This window comes from Tyto alba, unplaced genomic scaffold, assembly GCF_018691265.1.
Source record: "Tyto alba isolate M040663 unplaced genomic scaffold, T.alba_DEE_v4.0 Super-Scaffold_2, whole genome shotgun sequence".
Lineage (NCBI taxonomy): Eukaryota > Metazoa > Chordata > Aves > Strigiformes > Tytonidae > Tyto > Tyto alba.
Window position 1 is genome coordinate 24,453,869 of NW_024881282.1, and position 23,639 is coordinate 24,477,507.

Below are 23,639 nucleotides of genomic sequence, written 5' to 3' on the forward strand. Positions count from 1 at the left end.
GGCGCTGACCAGAGCCTTGAGGATTTCAACAAAGGGAAGTGCAAATCTTGCACCTGGGGAGGACCAGTCCCATGCACCAGTACATGCTTAGGGCCGCTCAGTTGGAAAGCAGCTTTGCAGAAAAGACCCTGGGGGTCGTGGTGGACAAGTTGAGAAGTGTTGCCAGAAGGCCTAAGGAGGTGATCCTTGCCCTCTGTTTAGCATTGGTAAGGCCACATGTGGAGTACTGTGTCCAGTTCTGGGCTCCCCAGTAAGAGACGTACTGGAGAGAGAGTCCAACAAAGGGCCATGAAGATGCTTAAGGGCTTGAAGCATCTGACAAGAGGAAACGCTGAGAAAGCTGGGACTTTCAGCCTGGAGAAGAGAAGGCTCAGGGGGACCTGATCAATGTACATAAATACTTGAAGGGAGGGTGCAAAGTGATGGAGCCAGGCTTTCCTCAGTGATGCCCAGTGATGGGACCACAGCTGATGGGCAAAAACCTGAAACACAGGAGGTTCCTTACAGGCATCAGGAAACCCTTTTTCACTGTGAGGGTGACCCGACAGTGTTTCCTAAAGAGGCTGCGAAATCTCCATCCTTGGAGATCCTCAAAAGCTCACTGGACATGGTCTTGGGCAGCCTGCTGTAGGTGACCCTGCTTGAGCAAGATGACCTCCAGAGGTCCCTTCCAGCTTCAACCACTTTCTGTTTCTGTAATGGGATGACACTGCACACCTCTGCCAGTTGATTTCTGGCAGTAATTTCAGGTCTGCTGTTGCTGTAAGTGCCGCCACTGGCTGCTGAGTGCTACAGCTTCCTGAAGCTCCCTGCCACATCAGAAATGTGTTTGCTTCCCCTTGAGGTTTGATTCAGCTAAACTGGAATGAAAATGGGTATTAGGATTCTTGCCGCACCGATTATGGATTCCAGCTGTCTTGATACCCTAGTCTGTTTTTTGGGAGGAAGTTTTGTTGGTTTTGGTTTGGTGTTTTAGTTTTGTTTTGGTTTTTTTTTTTTCCAGGAACAGATAGGATTGTATCACTAACGGTAGCCTGTGCAGTTCAAATTTCAAAGGGTCATATCTACAACACAGCTAGCCTCTCCCTCTCCATAAATCTTTCTTGTGGTGATCTGTAACACTGAGATGTTCTACGCTTTCTCCAAGCCTGGAGTCCCTCACAAATAACAAGGAAAATGCAAATAAAGCTATATCCTAAAAAAAAAATCAAAACCAAACACACACACAAAAAAAAAAAAAACACAACAAAAAAACAAACCCCAAACTACCAACAAAACAACAACCAAAATCAAACCCAGTGCTAAATTCTTAGTTGAAATCAGAGATTGTTTTCTAATTCTTAACTTCACTGATATGAACTTCCACATGTCAGTCACCTCACTGTGTTGTTTTATGTTTGACTGGTAAACTTGTCTATTCTGGAGTCTACTACACTGAAGGAATTAATCAAAATGCCAGCAGCAGAATGGCTTACCTAAGGGGGTAATCGCTGGTGTCCTAAGGAGGCTTCATGTGCAGGCCTGTGGTCACCTGTTGTCCCAGATCTTGGTATTTTTGAGACTTTTCTGCTTTTCTGCTGTATGAGAGGAAGTGAAAGACATACAGAAAATACAGTCAAGTATTGATGAAGGTTCATGGCAGCTTGTCAAGTCTCCCGACCTGTCCTAAGTGCAGACACTTGATACTGGCTTCCCCAAAGTTTGTATAATATTCTAATCTATGTTGTATTTAAATGAATGAGTAGCATATTTTTTTTTCTGCTTGTATTTTCCTGATAAACGTAGATACACACACTTACCGGCTCCTATATAGAAGTGTTTTGTATTTTAATTCTGGCAAGGCATAAGTACTACTGTGCTTCTTGCAGAATTATTTCTTCCACTTTTAAAGTGTATTGGTTGCGTACGGCCTTTTTTCAACAGAGAGAACTAGCAGAACAACACTGGGATCACGCATTGTCACGAGACAGCAAATCCGTAATTTGCAAGATGGTGCAGAACTTTATGAAGCAATTCAGAACGCATCTGATCCTGGTTACATGGAGGTGATGTAGATCCAACTGGGATAATTTTGAAATGTTTGTGGAATAATTTACAATTTAGTACCTCCTGCTAAAATCAGCCATTAAATTACTGTTTATTTTTGCTGCCTTCTGAGATTTTTCTACAGCATGCTTACTGCTGAATCAATGTAGATTAAAAAAATTTGAAAATATTTTAATGAAGGCTTGTTGAAATAGATCAGTATTATCTTCGATTGCAAACAGAATGCTATTTTCTCTTGGTATGAAAATATAGGGATATAGCACAATTAGAAGTTAATGTTACTTGCAATTTTATTACTTTGCTTTGTCTTGCATATATGAAAACTAAATGCATCTCATAAGTCACACACATTCTTGCATGCTGTTCACTGAAGCGTTTGAATTATTATATTGTCATTGTTCTCTTCATTCCATGCTCCAGTTCAATCAAAAATTCTAAGTGTTTACGCCTCTATTAATAAAGATGCAAGTGATTAGTCCCTGTCAGTTGTTCAAAATTAAATACAAGTCTTGCCTTTTGCAAGTCTGGGTACTTGACTATCATAAAGCCATAAAATCTGTGTCTATTTGACAAACTTTTGATAAATATTTATTTGAGAAAACACTGTGCATCTCTGATACTAGATGTAAAGTCACCTGGATCTTGAAGGGCTGGCCAGAAAGGTAACACTCCTGATGCATTTTAGTGTAAATCACTGTCAGCTCAGAGAGAGCAGCCTGCTGAGAGGTGCAATTCTTTTCTTACACATTTTTTTTCTAATACTTCTTTCTTATGAAACAGCCAAGCATGCCTGTTATATTAAATATTCATCTTAGTTATGCACTCTTAAGCAGGCTTCTCACTAATTACCATATAAAACCAGTGTGTGATGTAATACTTAGACAACGCAGCACCGGCTGAGTACCAGTCAAGACTGGTGACTCCTGTTGTGCCAACGTCCCTCATTTCAAGTCGTAGCAGTGTATCAGCTGAATGATAAATTGCTTGTAACGGATGAACACTTCAGAAAGAGGCTATCTAAAATCATGAGAGGGGTTTTTTTTAATTAATAAAAAAGGTACTGAATGCATTTTTTTCTTGGCTACAGGGATATCTCAGTGAAGACCAAATAAAAGCTTTGAATGCTTACAGGCAGCTGGTGAATGATAAAAAGAAAACTCAGATACAGGAAGAATTCAAGAAGGCTTTAGAGTCAGCAGAAAAGGAAGAAAATGGTTGTTCTAAAAGAGATGTGTCTACTGTATGGAAACTACGCGTGGTCGACTACAGAAAGCAAGAAAAACATAAAGGTTAGTGCTTTGAAAATCATAAATAACTTCTATCTAAACATGGTAACTGAACAACAGAGCAGGTAGATTTGAAGAGTTTCCCAACAATATTCTAGCTTGCGTGCTAATATTTCCAGTTTTATTTGGATTTTTGTTTAGGGCTTTTGGGTGAGAGGGAGCATTGTGAATTTATTTTCTTTAAAAGTCTTCAAATTAGTGTAGCACAGCTAATGCATCTTAATCTGATATTGTTAGGAGTGCTACTGAGTATCTGGCGTCCACTGCTAGATGTTTGTTCATTGTTAAAGGAAGGCAGTCGGTACAGAATCTACCAGCTGTCAACATCACAGTCCAAAGGAAGGTCAGGCTCAACTAACGTACAGTTAACAGCAACAAAGAAAACTCAGTATCTGCAACTATCCGTAAGTGCTTTAAATGCCTAAAGATGTATCACTGAAATGTATGCCAGTCTGCATGTGCCTGTTGTAAAGACTTAACGATTTTGTGTTTCCTTCAGGTATCACAGCAGATGCTGGTGCAGATTTTCTTTCCAAGGAAGGCTCTAAAATTCACCAGTTTGTTGGATCCTTCTTTTCAGCCACCATGTGCTGAAGTTGATTTAGTTGGAGTTGTAGTTTCTGTTAGCAAAACAGGTACGTTGTGGACCACACTCACGTGCTCCCAGGGAATAAGCACTAATGTTTTTATTTCAAAAGTCAAAATGATCTTGGCGTTGTACCTGCATCGCAGGCCTGTGAAAACCTGCTAATATAGCCCATCGCTGTGCTAGGCTGGCAGGTAATTCTGTTTTCCTACAGAAAAACTGCCTTTGCTTTCTAGCTCAGGAAGAATTTACTAAGGGAGGATCTAAGTGCAAGAGAAGCTTTTCTTATTTTCCATAAATGGTGGATGTAAGTTCCCCCATCTGCGTTCAGCACCTGCAGAGGTACCACCGTGCGTGTACGTGAGCCCCCTTTTTTGTGTAGTGTCATGGAACGAGTGGAACATAGGCACTGCAGCTCATGGGTAGGGAGAGGTGGATAACCTTCTGAATAAAAAGGAAAGGCACCACAGGAATATTGTTTTTTAAGCACTGGAACACAGACTTTGAGCTGTTTTCTGTAATCAGTGTGGAGATAGTACAGGATATGAACGAAGCATGAAACATCTGCTACCATGTAGACAGGCTGCCATGTTACATTTATCAATTCTCTTTCAAGCTATGTGTGACTTTTTATAGATACAAATTGCAGTAATCAACCTCTACTTAAGGATTTAATTCAGACTTTTCTTCTTGCTTTTAGGTTTCACCACGATGGTGTACTTATCTGATGAAAGCTATAATTTAGTGGCAGTAAAGATCTGGACAGATCTCAGACACTTTGCTATTGAAGATATAGTTGTCCGCTGTTCATTCATTTCTGCAAGCAACCTTCAGTGGCAATCTGAATTCAGATCAGAAATCCCTGTGCTGTTGGCTGGAGATCTTTCTGTATTCTCAGCCAGTCCAAAGGAAAACCATCTTCAAGAGAAGGTTAATGAACTGAGAAGTAAGATAGAGGTAAATCTGTAGATTTTTAGTTTAATGATTAATTTTAGTGACTGCTGTGTTACATTCTTCACCAAAAAGTCCATTAGTATTAATAAATCTTTAAAACAAGTAATGCACTGAATGTTGTGTTTGAGGGCGTTTTCTGGGAGATGGAGTGAAGTCCTAATGCACTGGAGAACTCTACATATCACCTACTGAATGTCTATTTATTTATTTTATTTTAATTTTTTAAATTCAGCTCAACCAACACCTCTGAGATGCCACAGAACCTTTTCTGGCTAGCAAAAAATATTGTACCTGTCAATAAGAAACCTGTCATGGATAGTTTGCCTCTAGCCTTTTAAAAGCTGAAATTTATTGTCTTGCTCACTTGAACATATTCAGTGTCAGACTACTGATTTTATTTATTATTTCAGTTTTCTAGCTGTGCTAAGTAGCATGTCTTGGTCATGTGTTCTCATTTCTTATGGAAAAATAAGTTTAAATACAGAAAGTTTTTTTTCTTGCTAACAATAAAAGGAAGGGATGATGTTTCCCTCCACGGAAAGTGCAGCCCTCTTCAAAGTTGTTGGTTTGATAGCAAATAAACTTCTAGTGGGATTATGATGAGAAAACAAAGTCCTAAATACTTTGTGAGCGCATAGTACTCGCACAATTTGAAGAACAGCCATTCTGCATTGTAAACTCTTCTCCTTTATAGAACGTGGCCTCCTTTTGCTCTGATGCAGAAAGTAAACTGATGAATTTGCTACGAAGAAATCTCTCTCTTACACCCAACTTAACTAAAAGATGTGACTTGGAATGTCCCTCTCCCTCCTGCAGCTCAGGTCTTTCTGCAGAGGATACAAGTTTGGTAAGCTTCTGGTAATTAATATTTATAGTGATGGTATATACAGTAAGGATATATGCAAGTTTTATCCTGGTAACCGTGGTGAATGGTCTCACTTCTCTGTCTACTCCGTATGTTCTCTTCAGGACAATGCAAGCTGATTAGAAGCTTTCTCTGCGGGGGGGTTTAGGATTATTCCCTCAGGAGGAACTGTGATTCTTCCTCCGAGCAGTACATGAAAACCTCCCCTTGTGGCCTGTGTTTTCACAGCATACTCCAAGTATTCTGAATTTTATATAAGTAAAATGAATCATCCTTTCCCTATAGATGATTTCTTGCTTCCTCGGTCCCACTGTGATTATCCGACATGGATGTTACTGGAAGGAAAAATCTTGATCCGTAAATTTTTTTTTCATGGCACTCTGCAGTTCCTACCTTCGTTCAGAGAATTTACCTCCTGGTCCCCTTTTCCTAGATACTGATTGCTATTTCCAGGATTTAAAAGTGGATAGGTATCACCTAGGAAATGTTCACATTTTATAGCAGTCTTGAAAAAAGTTGAGTTAAATAGTACTCAGGTTTCCCATGAAGGCTGCTAGTGGCAAGTTGTTCTTAATGTGGAGTGCTGACTGCAGTCAGAACAAAAATTTTTCCTGCCACTAGTTGCAAGGGAGGTCAGAACACCCTGATGAGCTATCAATTCCCGGGGACTAAATTTAAGCTTATAATGCATCCTTTTCCATTTCAGAGAGAGTGCTACTATTTAATTCTGAAGTTATAGTTTATATCCCTTTATTAAATATATTAACCAAGTTAAAACAACTGAGACACTGAAGATTAACATGCGTGTTAGGTTAAGCATGTGTTTGAATGATTTGCTGTGCAGCATCTATCTTGCATCTATTATCCTCAAGTTTTTTGGTCTATATTCCTTTATTCTTCAAATATCTTTCCTCGCTTTTCCCTGTTGAACAACCTGTTGAGGATAGATCCGACGCAGGCGAAGACTTAACTCCTTTTTTATGAGCGCTTCGATTTCTTACCATCTGGCACAGAAAAATTCCCACATGTTTAGCTTAGATCTCAGAAACAGAATGTAAATGTGCTGTCTTAGTGTACATGTAAAGAGTGATTTATCAAGCATCAGTACTGGAAATAATATTAGTCCCCATCAGAAGATATCAAACTGAAGTTAAGATGGACACGAATGATGACATAGCATTTTCGTATCAGTGGGTTTTTTTCCCCTGCTTTGTGGAAGTAATTGAGGAAGTTAATGAAATAGGACATTCTATTTCACATAAAATGTCTCTCTCTTTAACTAGATCTCTTCTAAAATGGAAATAAAACATCCAAGCCCTTTGTCAACTAGCACGCCAAATATGAAACTTGCCAGGCAAAGGTCAGCAAAAACACCTTCATCTGCTACAGTTAATGAAGACCATCTCAAAAACAGCAAAAAGAGAAAAGCGATGGACTTCCTCAGTTGCATACCTGCCCCTCCACCACTGACACCAATGTGTTCAGTAATTTCTCCATCTTTAAAAAAAGCGTTTCAGCCTCCACGAAGTTTGGGTTTACAGCGTTGCAAGTCATCAAAAGAAACAAATCAGAATATTGGTCATATCACCCCCTGCAGAAAATTGAGAGAAACTGTCCATCTTCCTGAGAATGACCTGGTTGCTGATGAAGAACTTGCAATGATCAATACACAAGCACTGATGAATAATTTACCAGAAGAGAAGAAGATTGATTATGTAAATGAAAACAGCAATAAAATAGCTACTGATTTATCTGATGATCTTTCACCCAAAACCAGTTCCAGGTCTACTGGGGAAGCGAATAACTCCCCAAAAGGCAGTTCTGAAGTAGCTGAGGCTCTTCAGGACACAAAGGAACTGGAGGACTCGTTGCCAGCCCGCGGAATGCTACAAAGACAAAACCCCCGGAAACACTGCTGAAGGCACATGTACAGTATTGTATATATTTCAAATTATTTTTACATTTTGTACATTAAACCCTGATTGTATTTAATAAAGCTATATTACAGAAACAAAGACTGGACGTTTCATCTGCAGAATAATTTGTTGTTGAGTAATTGTACGTTTCTCACACAAACGTGTATTGTACAACAGCATCGCTGTGGCTGAAGGTTTGATGGTGTTTTATAAGCCATTGCTTTGATTCTGATGTATTCTTAAACTACAGCAGGATCTGGTTTTCAGGCTAAAGCCAAGTTTTGTTACCCTCTGCAGTATTAGAATCTTGGCTGTCAGAAGTGGCACAGAGCAAAATAAACAATTCTCTACGTTTATTGTTACCAAACATAACGCTTCTAATTCTGAAATACTGCTCTAATTCTGGCACAATTCTTGTACTTCTCAAACTGTCCGCATAGTGCTAAAAGAGATTGAGAGAACAATGGATTCTTTGATTCATAACAAAATGCCATACAAAGGTAAAAAGGGTAGATCCTTGGTCAGCGTTTCTGAGCTACTCCTTAAAGAAGCACTTGAGGCCCCAGCATCGTGAAAAATAATCAGATCTTTCCTCGATTTCATCACGAGATCTTTCTGCTGAGTGTGAGTTTAGTACTTGAATTCTTTACTTTGCTCTTACTAATTTCAACAGGTGAAGCTTCTCAGAATTGGAGTTTCTCCACTGGAGAAGGAAACAGTCCTGCTAGACCGGCTGCCGGCTCCACATTGTAGTTACCAGGTGGTCGGGTCCCACCATGTGTGGGGCAAAGGAGGTTTCAGAACTGACACCACCAGCTCCCACACGGCAACCTCTGCGGGGCCCTGTGCCCTTCGCTTGGCCCAAGTGCTGAGCTGGAGCCAGGTGGCTCCTGCCACCAAGCTGGACGCTGTAGCAGGGCTGGAGAACTGTCAGGGCCTGACACCAGGCTGCTGATCGTTGTGTAAACCTTTGGGCAATGCTGCGGAGCACCCGAGTCCCCTCGTTCACCGTTATTTACAGCGATGATACTACTACTTTGAACGCGGCTTGAGTAGCAAATACAATTCATCTCCTACAGCTACCGTGTTGTAAAGACAGCTTGGCTGTTGTCCAGAAACAGCGGATTTCTTTATACCTCTTACACCTCCCTCTCTGCTGAAGTGCCAGATGAACAGCAGCTCTACCCGCATTTCTTAATGTCCGATGTGAGCTGTCTTCGTTTCCTACTGCAGCGTAACCCAGTGCTGTCCTGTTCTGCAAGTGCTGCCTAATAATCCACACCCGCTTAAAAAAAAACTGCCATCGCAAATGCTGAGTTTTAAAAAGGTTTCACTGGGGCTTCCTGATGAGGACACAATCAGCAGAATTTAACAATATGGATAAAACTACTGTAGGATGGCTTCTCACTCATCCATCAGTCAGTGGCTTCCTGGCACTTGGTGGTAGGAGGAGTTATTTCTCCCCTTAAGTTTTTTTTTTTATTTTACTAAGTCATTATTTTGTACTTGTTGGTTTGGGTATTTGGTAGCCTTGTGCTTCAGCAATTCAGAGCTGCTCCTGTGGCCCTGGTCCTACCTAGAAGTTAAAAAGCACTCGCCTGACACTAATGTTTCCTTTCAAGAGCCTCCGTATATGGACTCGCCTCGGGATCAGTTGAACTCCTATTTCTTGGCAAGATAAAGGGCTCAGTTTGGTGTGTTGGAGTGTTTCACCTCCAGGCTGGAGGAGCTGTTTGGCTGTGAGAGCTGAGGTAAGACCAGCATGAATCCTGACAGCAGAGGGGTCAGTAGGGAGCAGCATCAAATCTTCCTACAACCTGTTAGAGCTCTTTTCCACCACTCACTTTGCCTCTCAAAGCTAGCAGCGGTGCTCTAGGCAAGATGGACTGGGAATATACAAGAGGTTATACAGCCAGATACAAAGTATTAAAATGGCAATAAATGGCAACTGCGTGGAGAAGGAATTGGCTGCTTGGCCTGTAAGAAATAAAGAATAAATTCAGGAATATTGTTATCTGTTAGTGACAAAGCACAATGCAGGAAAAAAAAAAAAAACAAAGTGTGGCACAGCCAGTAAATTTCATTGTAAACTTGAATGGATTTTAATGGAGGAAGAGAGATGAGAGGGCGTACAGTTTGTACTGGGGATAGTGCTCCTGGACTGGTCATGTAGAGCTGAGAGATCATAATCCAGTGACGTTTAAACATTTGTAAGAAAGTCATTTAGCAATGCAGTAGAAAAAATACAAGAATAAAAAACAGTCTAGAAAAAATTTTTAAAACTAGAGGCTTTTTATACCCTGATAATTAAAACACTGAGGGCTCCCCCCCGTCAGCGAAATGGTATGTTGTTTGTAGGTGCCACGGGAACTCTGCGTGAGAAGGCTGGAGGGGGGTTGCAGTGGGCACCCATCCTGTAAGATGCGTTTGGTCCACTGGAGCTTCTCTCCTCTCTGCCTGGTTTTTCAGACTGAAGAACGCTGTGGAAGGTAACATTGTGTTCGTATTCTTCTTTCATCCGTTGGATCTTTTGTCGAGGGACACGGTGAATATTTCTTCTGTAGAGTCAACATTAACAGAAAATACAAGTATTGAGCTGCCCAGGTACTAGAGGTCGTGTTAAGCTTGTGAGGGTTCCTGATAAGTTCAGGATAAGGGTTCGCGTCCCTGCCGAGCTATTTCTAGCCCCTTTTCCCAAATTGTTGTTCACTCCCACCTACTTCTTAAAAATATTTTTGAGACTGCTGAAAAACGTAGTGCAAGTATTTTTGTGGGCAGCCAGGACATAAGAAGTTATGCTTTTAAATCAGAGCTACGCAGAAGACCTGTGTATTATTTTACAGGAGTATTGCTGAGGTTTAGTGCTAGCGGCTGGCTAGCCTCAGGGTGAGCTTTTGTACAGCTAGAGAAACGCAGACAGGGGCTGTGGAGAGCCCAGATGCTGACTTATATCAACAAATATAGAGGTCAAAAAAATGCTGTTGCTTTGAGCACCAGCAGGGAAAAGTCACACCTGATGTGGCTCAGGCTCCAGGGCAGATTTGTAAATGACCAGTTTGAGAGGGAGGGGAACAGGATGCGCAAACATGCAGGGCTTTCTGGATGGACCAGAAACAGCTGCAGACTCTCGACACATTAGGGGGAATTGTTTTTTCCAAAGGCCTCCAGGGATTTCTGCTGGGCTGGTTTTGCAAACTCTGAATACCTTTGGTTTTGCCACTGAGCTCTGTTGGGCACAATTCATCATCTAGAGTCTAAGTTCGTCCTGCATCCGTATTTTCAAAGCCCGGTGTTGTGCAAATCCTGCGTTGCTCAACCTGTGTTTTCCCTGGTGGCATGAAGGTGAGGGGAAGGCAGGAGGTCGCCAGCTGCGGCGTCCCCGGGGGTGAAGTGGGCACGAGCTCCTCCAGCAGCCCGTGCCCTGCACACGCGTGCAGCCTGGGACCGGCAAGGACACAACGTGGAACCAGAGTGGAAGGAAGCAACCTTCAGCCCCAGAGCTGCTCCCAACCGAGTGTATCAGAATTAGCTTTACGGTGCTACTGTAAAAATGATGAATAAAACGAAATGCAAGTTGCTGAGTAGCTCGGCCTCCAAGGAGCGATTAGAGCCTCTGCGGTGCCGCCCTGCAACCGGCTCCCGGCTGGCGCTGGTGAAGCGAGCGGAGCTGCCTGCTCAGGCTGGTGGTGGCCGGGGCTGCCACCTGCCACCTCGCCCGGGCTGTCGGTCTCTGCCACGCACAAAAAGGAGCAGGGCTGACTTTTGCCTGGAGTTCCGAGCTGGTACAAACCAAATCGGGCGCAACGAAGTACCTGTGCCGTGTTTTCTTGTGATGCCAGCGGGGGGGTGACAGCTTCTGCAGCTAGCAGGGGGGCGAGCGCTCACCAGTGCGATTTATGTCAGATTGGTTAAAGGCTGGAAAATCAGCCTGCATGGACTTTTCTGTGATAAAACCCTGCAGCCACTAGCCAAACTAACAGAGCCATATCCGGCTGCCTCTATGTCCTACCACATTTATGCAGTCGATACATTCATTGGATCCCTTTTATGTGTGCGTATTTGGAAAGATTCTCCAGAACACCATGTCTTGACCACACTTAATGTAGCATCCCACCGTGCTACAGCAAGACAATCTTTGTTATGGTTAATTTTTTTTTTAAGAACAGAAGTCTGAATACTGTCTAGTGCTTAGACGTGGTTTTGTCCCCAGACATAATGCCGCTCAAAAAACAGGAGTAAAAATCAGGGTTCCTGCCCCAAGAAGCTTGCAGTATAAACACACACATCAGGGGGGTTGCTGTTTCTACTGCCTGAGTCACGTCAGCATGGTCAGGCTCTTTCAGGGCTGAATTCACTGCAGACCAGGTACTAAGAGAAGTTTTCTGCAACAAACCTGTTGTCATTTACTAGGTGACTTTCTAGAGTATATGCAGAGGAAAAGGGCTGACCTTCCTCAGAGCGCATCAATAAAATGAGAAGCCCTCTGCTCTATTAAAAAGACGTACCTTGTCAGTTCTTGAACATTGAACTTCCAGGGTGTATCTGGTTCTTGGAATATAACTTCGTATCTATTTTCACGTGCCTGAAGAAGGACACAGAAGTTTTAGATGTGTGGCTGCCCAGCTCAGGAGTAGCCACTCTACCAGACCCCCCCAAGCTCTTATCTGGCCGAGGGATGTATCACAGGTGCCAGGAGCCAGACAGAGGACGATAAACCAGGACTCCCAGCAAGGTGCTGGTCTGAGTCCCAGCTAGTTCATTTCCTACTCCATCAAAGGATTTGGGTCCCCCAGCAAAACCTGCCTCGGCATTGCCCCCAGTCCCTGTCCCCCACAGCAGTGGCATCCTGGCACTTGAACTCTCTGGAAGTGACAGGTGGTTCAAGGGCCACGGGTTGCTCACGCCGGTCTGGAGCGTCTGGGAGCGAGAGGCCAACACCTCTCGGTCACGCTGCCTCCAGCCGCTGAGCCTACAGGCCTCAACTTTTTCCAAGGTAAAGCAACACATTTGTGTGTGTAGGTGTATATATGTGTACATGCACACACATAGAGACGTGTATATGTGATACAATTATTGACTGGGTTTGTTTTGATTTGGGGGAAAGGAGTCAGGGCAATCTGTTGACCTTTTTCCATCTTGCCCACCTCTGGCTGTGCTCTCACTTGCTTCCTAGTCACCCTCACACACTCACAGCTGCCGCTGCAGCACCACGGCCAGGATTTCGAGCACCACTATTCATTCCTGTCTCTTTTGTACTCCCATACAAGCAATACTTAGACCCAAATTTTTTAACTGACAAGACCATAACCCAAGAACAGAAGCATGAGCGTAACATTAGCAGACAGGCCAGATTATGAAACTGCAATAAAAATATTGTCACCTCTGCCAGAACTCCTGACAAGAGATAGCAATGTGTTTTTGAAGACTCTTTCCGGTATATTTTTTTTACATCATAAACTAATATTGTAAGACACACCTTGATATATTTGTCAACAAAGAGTTTGGGAACTGTTCAATCCACGTCACTACCAGGAAGGGTAGATGACATCCTGATCTCCAAGAAGTTACAGCGCAAATTCAAATATATGATCTTTTCAAGTAATTTTGCCTTCACTGAGATAATTTTGCTGACTGGATAGAACAAGGACACTGGCACCTCTTCCCCTCCTTGTTCGCAGTATCAATCATTAACTATAATCAGAGAACTACAGGCAAATGGAAATCATTATCTTCAGCTATATTAAGAACTGTTTCAGTCAGATCACCTCTTAAATGTCATAGCTGAGCATATAAAAGCAATAAATCAGAGCTTGCCCTACCATCATCACATATGGCTTCATTTCCCAAGCATGGATGTTGGTATTGTCAATAATAACCGGGCTTTTCCCATTCTTCATTGCCTTGAGTGCTGTAACGTAACAAACACATTAAATAAAGCAAAAGTATTAAATAACAGACCAAGCCAGGTCTTCCTAGCCGGGAAGTGTCCTCTCCTTGCCCACCGCCAGCACGCTCGGCTCCCCACCAGCCGTGGGTCTGTAGCTCCCACCCAAACACGAGCAGAGGCCAGTTACCAGCAGGAGCTCGCTCCCCTGGAGGAGGTGATGCAGCTGCTGGCTGAGCCTCTCATGGACCATACTTAGCTGTATCACAGCACTAAGTATTTACAACAGCTAAAAACGACTGTTATTTGCAAAAGATCCCTGCTATACGATCTGTTTGCCATTGCTAGCCCTGAGTTCAGAGCACAGCCACAAAAGCACGGTGTATTTTTCTCCCTGAAGTAGAGACCGGAGTTGTTTCATTCTCAAACTTGTAGTTAGGTTTGCAGATCTTCCTCCTGGCTATCGCCTCCACCAGCCCCATAAACCCCCCTTCCAAGTCAGGACAGATGTCTAAGGAGTTACAGTCTGACGGCTGCGTCCCATCAGGGGCAGCCAGCAGGTGCGGCGCTGGGATTTGCATGCCGCCTGCTGCCACCAAGCTTCAGCAGTGCGCCCTGAGAGTCACCGGTTTACTTTCTAAAATAACATCTATCACTCACCAACATTTTTTCATTTATAAATTTCTTTAAGTCAGAAGACATGAAGTCAGAAGTGGCAATACAGGTTTTTAACCAGTACCCCATGAACTTCTGTATATGACAACACTTTGAGATAGTTTTCCTTTGGGGGCTAAATCTAAAGACAGACTGAAAAACAAAACCCCTGGATCGATTTCAGTCACCTCGCTTTTGGTTCCACCTGTGTGCATCCTCTAGGAAGTCAGGCTCAAACATGTACACACCATTTTCAATAAAGAAGTCATCGGTACTAAGAACTACAGCACCGGGATAGGCACGTTTCAGTTGTCTGGAAAAAAAAAGAAAAAAAAAAAAAGATGATAGGAGGATTAATTAATGCTAACGCATGCCTTCAGTAGAGGACATTAAATCAAGAGCTGTATTAATGATCTGCAAATATGCACAGTGCTTCATCTGAAAAATCCCAGCTTAAAGGATCTGAAAGTGATGTATTCACTAGATAGGCACATAGGGGGAAAGGAATGGAGCTCAAAGGCATGGCCTTGACTTCTTTAATTCAGCAGAGGAATCTACCATGGACTGCCAACATGAGTCTTTAATCATATTAATATATTCAGTTTTCTTTCTGAGTTATCCGAGAAGGTCTGACTATAAATACAAAAAAAAAAAAAAAAAAAGAAATCCCAAACCTGCTAATCCCATTGAATTTGGTCTCAAAAGACAATTTCATCATGGGAGCTTTGCTACAGAGAGATTTTTGAAGATAACTAGGAGGAATGATTTGTTATTTCATTTAGTAAAGATTGTCTATATTATCATCAGCTTGTTGTTCTATTTTTTGGGGTGGGTTTTTTTGGCTACAAAGCACATAGGACTTTTTTTTTTTTTTTTAAATTTGCAAACAAGTATCTGAGTGATTAGTAAGTATTTCCTGTTATTTGTTGCAATTGTATGGTTCCCTATTGCTTTTCACTTGTCCCTGTTTTACTTAACCCTCCTCTTGTAGAGCTGAGTCGTTTTTGCTTATTTTCAGCTTTTAATCATGTTCTATAAACACACCTGAACCGCCTAGATTGGCAGCCCCAAATGGAACAGATCCCTAAAGCTGGTGCCCTGTGGTCAGCGGCAGAGGGCAATCCCCCTTCTCTTCACTCCGATGTTCACTCAGACCTCGGATGCCCAGGGCAGGCGGACACATGTCCTGCTGTAAGCCGACCAGTTGCCTCACAGTCACTGGCTCTAGGAAGCTGGGCTGGGTTTCTGTGGCGGGGTTTTTGGTAGTGAGGGAGGGGGCTACAGCTGTGGCCCCCGTGAGAAGCTTCTCGAAGCTCCCCCAGCTCCAAGTCGGACCCAGCTCTGGCCAGGGCCGAGCCAATTAGCGACAGTGACTGCGCCTCTGTGATAATGTATTTAAGAAGGGGAAGCTGGGAGCAGGAGTTGGTGTTGTGAGGAGGAATTACAAGAAGGACACCTATGAGAACACCCAGCTCAGTGGAAGGAAGGAGGAGGAAGGGGGGGGGATGCGCCAGAGCAGAGACCCCTGTATCCCGTGGGGAGATGGCAGGGCCGCCCCCCTGCCACCCATGGAGGTCCTCGGTGGAGTAGAAGCTCACCTGAAGCCTGTGGAGGAGCCCACACCAGGACAGACGTCTGTGCTTAAAGGAGGCCGGGACTCTGAGGGGAGAAGCAGCCCCCGCTGTTGTGGTTCGGCGCTGGGAGGACTGGAACACGCAGTGGGGACCCACGCCGGGGCAGCTCGGGAATGGCTGCGGCCCGTGGGGAGGACTCACTGCAGAGAAGGTTCTTGGAGGACTGACTTCAGTGAGAGGGGAGCCCCGGGGAGCAGGGGAGGGATGTGCGGTGCTCACCCCATCTCCTGAGAAGGAAGGAGCAGTGAGCTGTGACCCCCATCCCCTGCCCCTGCGCTGCTGGGGGAGGAGGGGGAGAGATGGGGAGCAGAGCTGAGCCCGGGGAGAAGGGAGGGGGGGAGGTGTTTTTTGGATGTGGTGGCACTTCTCACTGTCCTACCTTGTCTGTTAAGTATTGTTGTTGTTAGTGTCTGTATTAAATTTATGTTATTTTCCCCTCCCCTAACGAGTCTGTCTTTTGCCCCTGACTGTAACGGGTGAGTCATCCCTCCCTGTCCTTATCTCAATTCCGGAGCCTTTTGCTTCAGTTTGTCCTCCCAGTGCCGGGATGGAAGGGGACAGCAAGTAGCTTCATGGTGCTCAGTTGCCCTCTGGGTTCAAACCACAACAGAAGTAAAAATGCTCCTTACATGGTGGCTTAAATACAAAGCATACCTACCAGTCCTTAGGGATCATCAGACGAAAATAAATCTTAATGCAAAATTGTACTCCCATTTGTGTATAATCCAGATTTATTTGTGGCCATATACAGAATTGTCTATTTTTTCCATCAAGGGAGTGTTGGGGGAGGAGGGAGACTCTGCAAGAGTTCAGGGAGAACCCACAGCATCATCTCACTACTCTCTGTTTCCCTAGGGCCCAAAATTTCTCTGAAAAAGAAAGTAAAGCCAATCCAGAAACCTCGTGGCTCTCAGGCATCAGTGCTGCTGCCCTGCTACCTCACACCACACATGGTCTCCAGTCCCTGGGGTTCATTTCAGCTTCCCTGATAAAACGCTTCGCTTCCAACTCCGTAAACTGCAAAACAACTATTTCTCAATGTCTCGCCTAATTGAGCAACAGCAAGGGAAAAGGTGCCTCTAGGTTATCAGCAAAAAAACAGACATACAGACAGAAAAGGCTTAATTTTGTCATCTCTAGCTCTGCCCTAACCATTTACTTACTAATTTCACCCTAATCTGCCCACTAGCAGCAATTCTTCACTAGGCTGCTTGTTGTGTTTATCTGAATAAAGGTCAGCTGCTGACTGTGTTCCACCTCCACTGTAACTTTTACCACCTGCTGATTAATTAATATTATTTTGTGGTAGCAACTGCCCCAGAGGGCAGAGACCTACCGCTGACGGGCTGGCCAGGACCAGGCTGTAGCCACTGAGTATCATTAGTATCTGGCATTCTCTTCTAGCTCCAAAGAGATGACGTTTTATTCATGTAATTACTGCCGGGCCAACAGACCTAACAAAAGTCATCTTGCAAACTGTGAGCAAACGGTCAAATTATTTTTGCTTTAATGTTGGTCCCAGGAAAAGAATTCTTATCATCAAAAGCATGGAGGTACCTAGTGCTTATCTGGTTACTCTTGTGCTGATAAATTGATATATTCAGCTCTCACTACAATTCAGCACGCCACCCTTCCCACTGTTTTACCCATCTGCATTGCAAACTCTTCTCTGAAAAACTGATCGTGCTAAAATATGTGTCATCCCTTTAGCTACTAATAGGCACATAAAATTATACACATTAATAAAAGATCTCAAGATTATTTTATTTCTTGCTCAGTGTTTCTTTTGAAAATGTTCTCAACCAGTGCAAATTTTAAAAATTATTTTCTCAGCATATACCTTAGTAAATTTTTAACACATATATGTACACTTGCACGACAGCTTTGATGTTAACCCTTAGCAAACTAAATAGGATGTGATTATCAGTCTACTATCCTCATCTACTATCCTTACCTACTATCACTGGTAATTAAAGTAGGTAAAACCTGTGCTTCAGAGAAATAAAAATATGGCACAAAATGTGTTAAGAACTATGAATTACAGTCACATTTGCTTCTTCATACCAAACAAAGTCCTACTAACGGCAACATAAGAAAACATAAAGTGGGAAAAAGATGTTTTACCATCTGCTTATTTTGCTGGTTTCAACTTTTAGCCTTCTAAAAGAACCAAAGTGACACTAAAGTTTACGACCACTTTCTGTAATCCCCTGTTGCCCATGAAGCTGACAAAAATCATGTTTCTTCTGTCCCTTATAATTTCAAAGGGCACCCAAACCTCTTTAGTATGCTCCTTGAGAAATAAGCCTTCTACAGTCTACACTTCACCCCAGGCTGGTTTAGATTAAAGGTTTAACATAATCACATCAGGCTCCTAATCACTGTACACAATAAAAATGCCTGTATTTTAGCAAAATATACACCAGCTATGCAAAGTGGACGGACTTGTGATATTAATTAATTTTGAGTATCACTGTAAAAAGAAAATTACCCATTGCCATTAGATCACTAAGTGTAAAGCATACTAAGGAGGAAAAGAAAAATTAAATCTCTTTGCAAGATCAAAAGGTACAAACAAGGTATGTTTGTGTTTTTTTAAAAAAAGGTACTGAACTTGAAGCCCTGCATTGTGCTAAGCAATAGCTGTCAAAGGTTCAGTATTAATTTGCCTACTTGGGACATTTAGTTGCACAGTGTTACAGCTACCTTGCAGTAGACACAAAATATGGTATGCTCTGTATCTTGCTCAAGAAAAGTTTGCAGCTGTTTCAGAAAATACAAAGGATAAGAAAATAAGAAGAGGAAGGGGGATGTTTCCTCTGCTTGCAGTAAATCTCCCCAAGCCCTTTCTTCCCCTTCTGCAAGGCGAAGCAGATTTCCACGCCAGGTACCACATCTCATTAGATTGGCTGACACAGCTGGGGTCAAAAAGCTTTCGGATGCTTCCGCTCTTCAGCTCAGACACAACAGCAGCAAACTTCACGTATCTGCCAGCAGGGCCTGGGACCCTGTAAAGCCCCTGGAAACACGAAGCCGTTGCAGGGGCACAAGTTTCTCTGCCCACACCAACCGCCGGCAGCCCGGGCAGCAAGGCCGCTTCGGAACGATGCGGCGTCTTGGCTAGTGTCGGTGCACACTCACCTGCTGTCTCACCCTGCTCAGATTTAGGATGGCTGCTCTAATTAAAAAAGGATAACCATTCTGGTGAAAATACAGCCGTGTTTCTGTTTGGCCACAGTTGCATTGTAACAATTGTCTCAGTGAATATAGATGGGTTTAGTCTCCTGTGTTACTCATCTGAAGATCTGTTGCCATGATTTATACTGGTTTTAAGCCCCCTTTTTTCTAAATAGCATTTTCAGTGCTTTCAAACAATTATTTCTGCTTTTAACTGTACATATAGACAACAAAATAATTATTCAGGTTTTCAATTAGCTGGACGCACTAGAGTTCTTGGGAGAAGTCTCCATGATCACTAGTAATATCATCAGAGATAAAAAAAATCGGTAACTGTATTTCATAGGCTGTCATGTTTTTCCATCAGAAAGTTAGAATATAAATTAATTTCTGATTTGAGGCTGGTAAGCCCATCGGAAGAAACATTTTCAGTGCCCAGAAGGCAATAGCACGGTACGTCAGGCCGACCTCAGAGCCGGTATATTCCCAAGCTACTTCCAAAGTAACGGAGATCAGAACGAGTATGTATGGACATCCCATGCAACCACTTGCTCCGCTCACTCCTCCCAAGACGAAGCGTTCCCGTGGAGTTCAAAAGGGCTTAGTTTCAGCAGAAAATCAGAACTATGAGATCTGGAGCACATGCCCAGCACTATCAGCTGTCTGCTGGGTTTTAACAACTTGTAGCGCCCCGAGGACTTTGCCCCGGCGGGAGCCTGCCAGCCGATTCCTGCGCTGCTGGCAGAGCACACACCTGCCTTGTGTCTCACCCCTGGGGGTTGGAGCTGCGGCTGCATTTCGTAAAGCAACAGGCTGCGTGTTGTATTTGACAAACATGTTCAGGAGCATCGCCTGCAGCGGTTTTATACAAAGGTAAATGTTTACACTGCAGGAGCTGCAGAGCTGAAGCCCGTGAACCCCGTGAGCGGTGCCACGCCGCAGCGGGGTCGGGGTGCTGGTAACAGCGGGGCTGGCCCGGGGCTCGAGGTGCAGGGACAGCCTGGGCAAAAGCAGCAGGGAGAACTGGAGAAGGCACGGATGACACCAAGCAGCGATGCCTCAGTAACAGTGCACTTTTTCTCTTCCTTCCTAAGAAGAATGCTCCCTCTGTGCTTCATCAGGGGAGTACAAGAACGACCTCATTTCCAGTAATAGATCAACAGCAGTGGCTGAGAAGTTCCATGTTTGACCATGCCCAGCCTAGTGCTTGAGCAGAACTACTAGAGAGTTACGTTACCTGAGCTGTGCACCACAGCAACATATTGTAGAAGAGCTGGAAATACAGCTACTGTGTTGGGAAAGCACGTATGAGCTTGTATGCAGCTCATTTGATTTTTTTGAGACATTTTTGGAAGCTATACCTGCTACTGCAGCTCAGATAACTGTTTTCTTAGTAGCTGCCTCAGTGTGATCACAAAATCTGTACTGTGAGGTCAGGGGGAATGCATTCAGGATGGTGTTACATACGTCCAGTGGAGGCAACTGGAGATGTGACTCCCGGCTGCCCCTCTTCTATGTGCTCCTGCTGGGGCTGACGTACGGTGAACGGTTAGAGGGAGAGCGTTAGGGTCACCCTGTGGTTCAGGGATGAGTATCCTTAAAGAGTGAAACAAGTGCAAAGATTTGGTGCTTGGTGGTGAGCAGACCAACCTCTCATTCTGCCTTGACTTACTCAATATATCACACAGGCGGATCCTTTGCTGTCTTTACTGGAATCCAAAAACCAGACCTGAACCAATCCATACCAGTGTCGGCTGCTCTGAGCCTGGGGAGCGACTGGAATGGCGAAATATTTTTACCGAAGATGCTGTAACTAAACCTTACAAAGCTGCGTCCAAACTGTGCTGGGTGGCACTGAAAGGTCGAGGAAACGAGTCATGGATGTGAGGTTCCTAGGATGGCGCAGCAAACTGAAAAGGGGCCTTTCTGCTGGAGCTGTCACCAGGTTGCCCTATCACCAGTGGTAACAGTCACAGTTCGTGACACTTCTGAGCACTGTAAAGATGCACCAGTTGTAACCAGAATACTGGCTGATACAAAGAATGAATGAATAAATGGAGCTGTGTGTGAAAGCACCAGAAGAAACCTCAGAGGAAAGCCCAAAACAATGATATAGGCTGACAACCAAGAACATCGTTAACAGCAATAAAACTGGGAAAGGTGCTGTTCACACACCGCCCCAAAGGCCAGCACTCAGCTAAGGCCCTTCCTCCCCTCGTTCCAAAAGAGGGAAAGACGGCAGCTGAAAAGACGCCCAAAATGGAAAAATTAAAATAACGGGGGAAAAAAAAACCCCTTGCCTAAGAACCATGGAGCACCAAGTAAGCAAAATTCAGAGGCAAAAGGTGGGCATCATAGAAACTGCTGGCTGCGAGATGGCGTAACAGACCTGACCAAAACCCACCCTGTCACCACCAACCAGGAGGAACCCAGAAGAGACAGTGAGGATGGGACACCTGGAGGTCTTTGTCCTCTCTGATTTTGGGCAGACTACCTGTGCACATACACCCTGGTGCTTGCAAGTGTTTAGCTGTGATAGTGTGAGTGAATAAAATCTGAGAGAATAAATTTGAATGGGTAACATGAGTTTATCAAGGGCTTTTGCAAATAAATAATCACCTTCCTCCTCCAGTAGCACCTTGCCCTGAACTTTGCTGCAGTAATTTTCTGCAAACATTGCTCTGCTTAGTACATTGCATTTATCAACACCAAAAGGTACACAATGCGGGAATAGCAGATCTCAAATTTTTCTTGGCACAGTTCTTTCAGAATCTGGACAGAATTAATGGAGAGGTACTAAATGACGTTTTTACAGCTGCCCTTTAATCCCTGTACTGCTGAATGACTAAATGCAGTGATACAATTAACAAGGGCTATAAACAGAGTAAATTCCCCAAACATGCATCTCACAGGGGACAAAAACAATACTTACAACTGACTTTGTAGGTCTGTCATTAATAACTGATCTTGTGTTTAACCTAAAAAATACAGGTGTTGGTTATTTGCACTGGCTGAGCACATGGCCCCACATCATCATGTTCTTACTGTACTACAAGACCCTCTGAAGGTGAAGGGCCTGAACCTTCATGCCTCTCCCTAAAGGGGTCACGTAGTTTGGGTGCCAGTGAAAACACAGCACCTGGCTGTTCACTGAAGAACTTGGTCTTGCAGAAGTCCTGTGAGGCAGCAGGCGCTGTGTGACAGGAAGGACTATACTGAAAAGAGGAAATTGTAGATTAACCCAGTGTATCGCACGGCTTCGCGCTGCCGCCTTCCACAGCAGAGCCCTTCCCGTGGCAGCCTGTGATCCCAGCACGGCTCCTCACCCACGCACAGCGAGAAATCAGCAAAAGTTCCTCATCTCATGGAGAGGGGGTGACCCTGGGAGCTGTGAGCTACCAGACGGCGAGGTCTTGTGGCACCAGATTACGGGTACACTGCATCACACCGCCTGCGACGCCGTCACCCAGCACTCCCCTCTGGGTTTTTCCACCTATTTTTAATCAATCTTGGAGCTGCTGGAGATTGGGCTGGTCTCCCCTGCTCATTTTATACACCCCTACAGCTCTGACCAGGAGTGCAGGACATCATGAAAACATAAGTCAGAGTTACAAGTTTTCACAGTCAGAGAGAGGAAGTGACTTTACAGTACTTGTGATTAACCACCAGGAGAAAAAAAAAAAAAAAAAAAAAAAAAGCACCAGTCTGGCACTTTTTAGAGAAGAAACAACAGCAACTACTGTGGCTCAGGGGATTAATCCGTTTTACTAGAAACATCCCTTTCGGTACTGCTCACCCAAAACAACAACATTCACGCTGCTATAGGCGGTATATCCAGAGAGCAGGTACAGGTAGTCGCAGCAATAAAGCTCTGCGCCATCTCTGAAGACAGATGTTTCCAAACGCCTGAGCTTATCCCGGGTTCCTGCGAGGCTCCCACTTCCCTCCCGAGCCCGCAACCGGTTCCGAACCGGTGCCTCCGCAGCCTTTTTCGTGGGGTTTGCAGCGAACGCTTCCCGCCCTCCGCCCCGGAGCGGGAGCCGGGGGGGACGCTGAGGGCTCCCTCACGCACCCGGCCCGCCGGAACCTCCCTCCCCGCCACGCGAACCCCCCCCTCCCCGCCCCACGAACCCCCCCCCCCTCCCCGCCCCACGGACCCCCCCCTCCCCGCCCCACGGAGCCCGCCACGGGGGCAGCCGAGCCGCAGCAGCGGGGATCGACCGGAGCCCAAGGGAGGGGGCAAAACCCTCCACCGCCGCGAAAGGCCAAGGGCTCCGGGAGCCGCCTCCTTACCTGGCCAGGGTGCTCTTCCCGGAGCCCGGCAGCCCCCGCAGCAGCACCAACCTCCCGCCGAACCGGGCCCGCGGGGGGTGCAGGCTGAGCCCCCCCAGGGCCCGGAGCAGCCGCTCATCCATTCCGCCCCCCCCCCACACACACCGCCCGCCTCAGCGCGGCGCGGCCCCAGCGGGGATTGGGGGGGGGGCGCGGCGGGAGCAGCCGGGCCCGGCGGCGCCCGGCGGGGGGGGGGGGGGGTGAAAAGTCGCGTCCCCTCGGCGGGGTTGGGGTTTGGGGTCTTCACTTTCCGATGGGGGGGGGGGGGGGGGGCGGTTGGGAGCTTCGCTTGCCGAGGTTCTTCC

General features: G+C 44.9%; 2 protein-coding genes across 3 annotated transcripts in view; one reads left to right on the forward strand and one right to left on the reverse strand.

Annotated features, from left to right (window-relative positions):
- BRCA2 (BRCA2 DNA repair associated) overlaps positions 1-9,685 on the forward strand; it is a 43,853-nt gene extending 34,168 nt beyond the window's left edge. Inside the window, exons 21-27 of the mRNA XM_032982902.2 lie at positions 1,924-2,045; positions 3,134-3,335; positions 3,570-3,736; positions 3,832-3,967; positions 4,619-4,875; positions 5,567-5,719; positions 7,021-9,685. Of these exons, the coding sequence (XP_032838793.2) occupies positions 1,924-2,045; positions 3,134-3,335; positions 3,570-3,736; positions 3,832-3,967; positions 4,619-4,875; positions 5,567-5,719; positions 7,021-7,656 (1,673 nt within the window). The 3' untranslated portion in view covers positions 7,657-9,685. The remainder of the gene's footprint in view (positions 1-1,923; positions 2,046-3,133; positions 3,336-3,569; positions 3,737-3,831; positions 3,968-4,618; positions 4,876-5,566; positions 5,720-7,020) is intronic.
- A 46-nt stretch (positions 9,686-9,731) lies between these two features.
- Positions 9,732-23,639, reverse strand: N4BP2L1 (NEDD4 binding protein 2 like 1). 2 transcript variants are annotated; one of them, XM_042793364.1, is made up of 6 exons: positions 23,296-23,391; positions 21,935-21,980; positions 14,380-14,504; positions 13,473-13,561; positions 12,159-12,235; positions 9,732-10,211 (listed from the first exon to the last, which is right to left on the reverse strand). In XM_042793364.1, the coding sequence occupies exons 2-6, from the start codon at positions 21,955-21,957 to the stop codon at positions 9,986-9,988; spliced, it is 540 nt and encodes a 179-aa protein (XP_042649298.1). In that variant the 5' UTR covers positions 21,958-21,980; positions 23,296-23,391; the 3' UTR covers positions 9,732-9,985. The 2 variants fall into 2 exon arrangements, with proteins under 2 accessions (XP_042649298.1, XP_042649297.1); XM_042793363.1 differs by lacking the exon at positions 21,935-21,980 and having other exon boundaries at positions 23,296-23,639.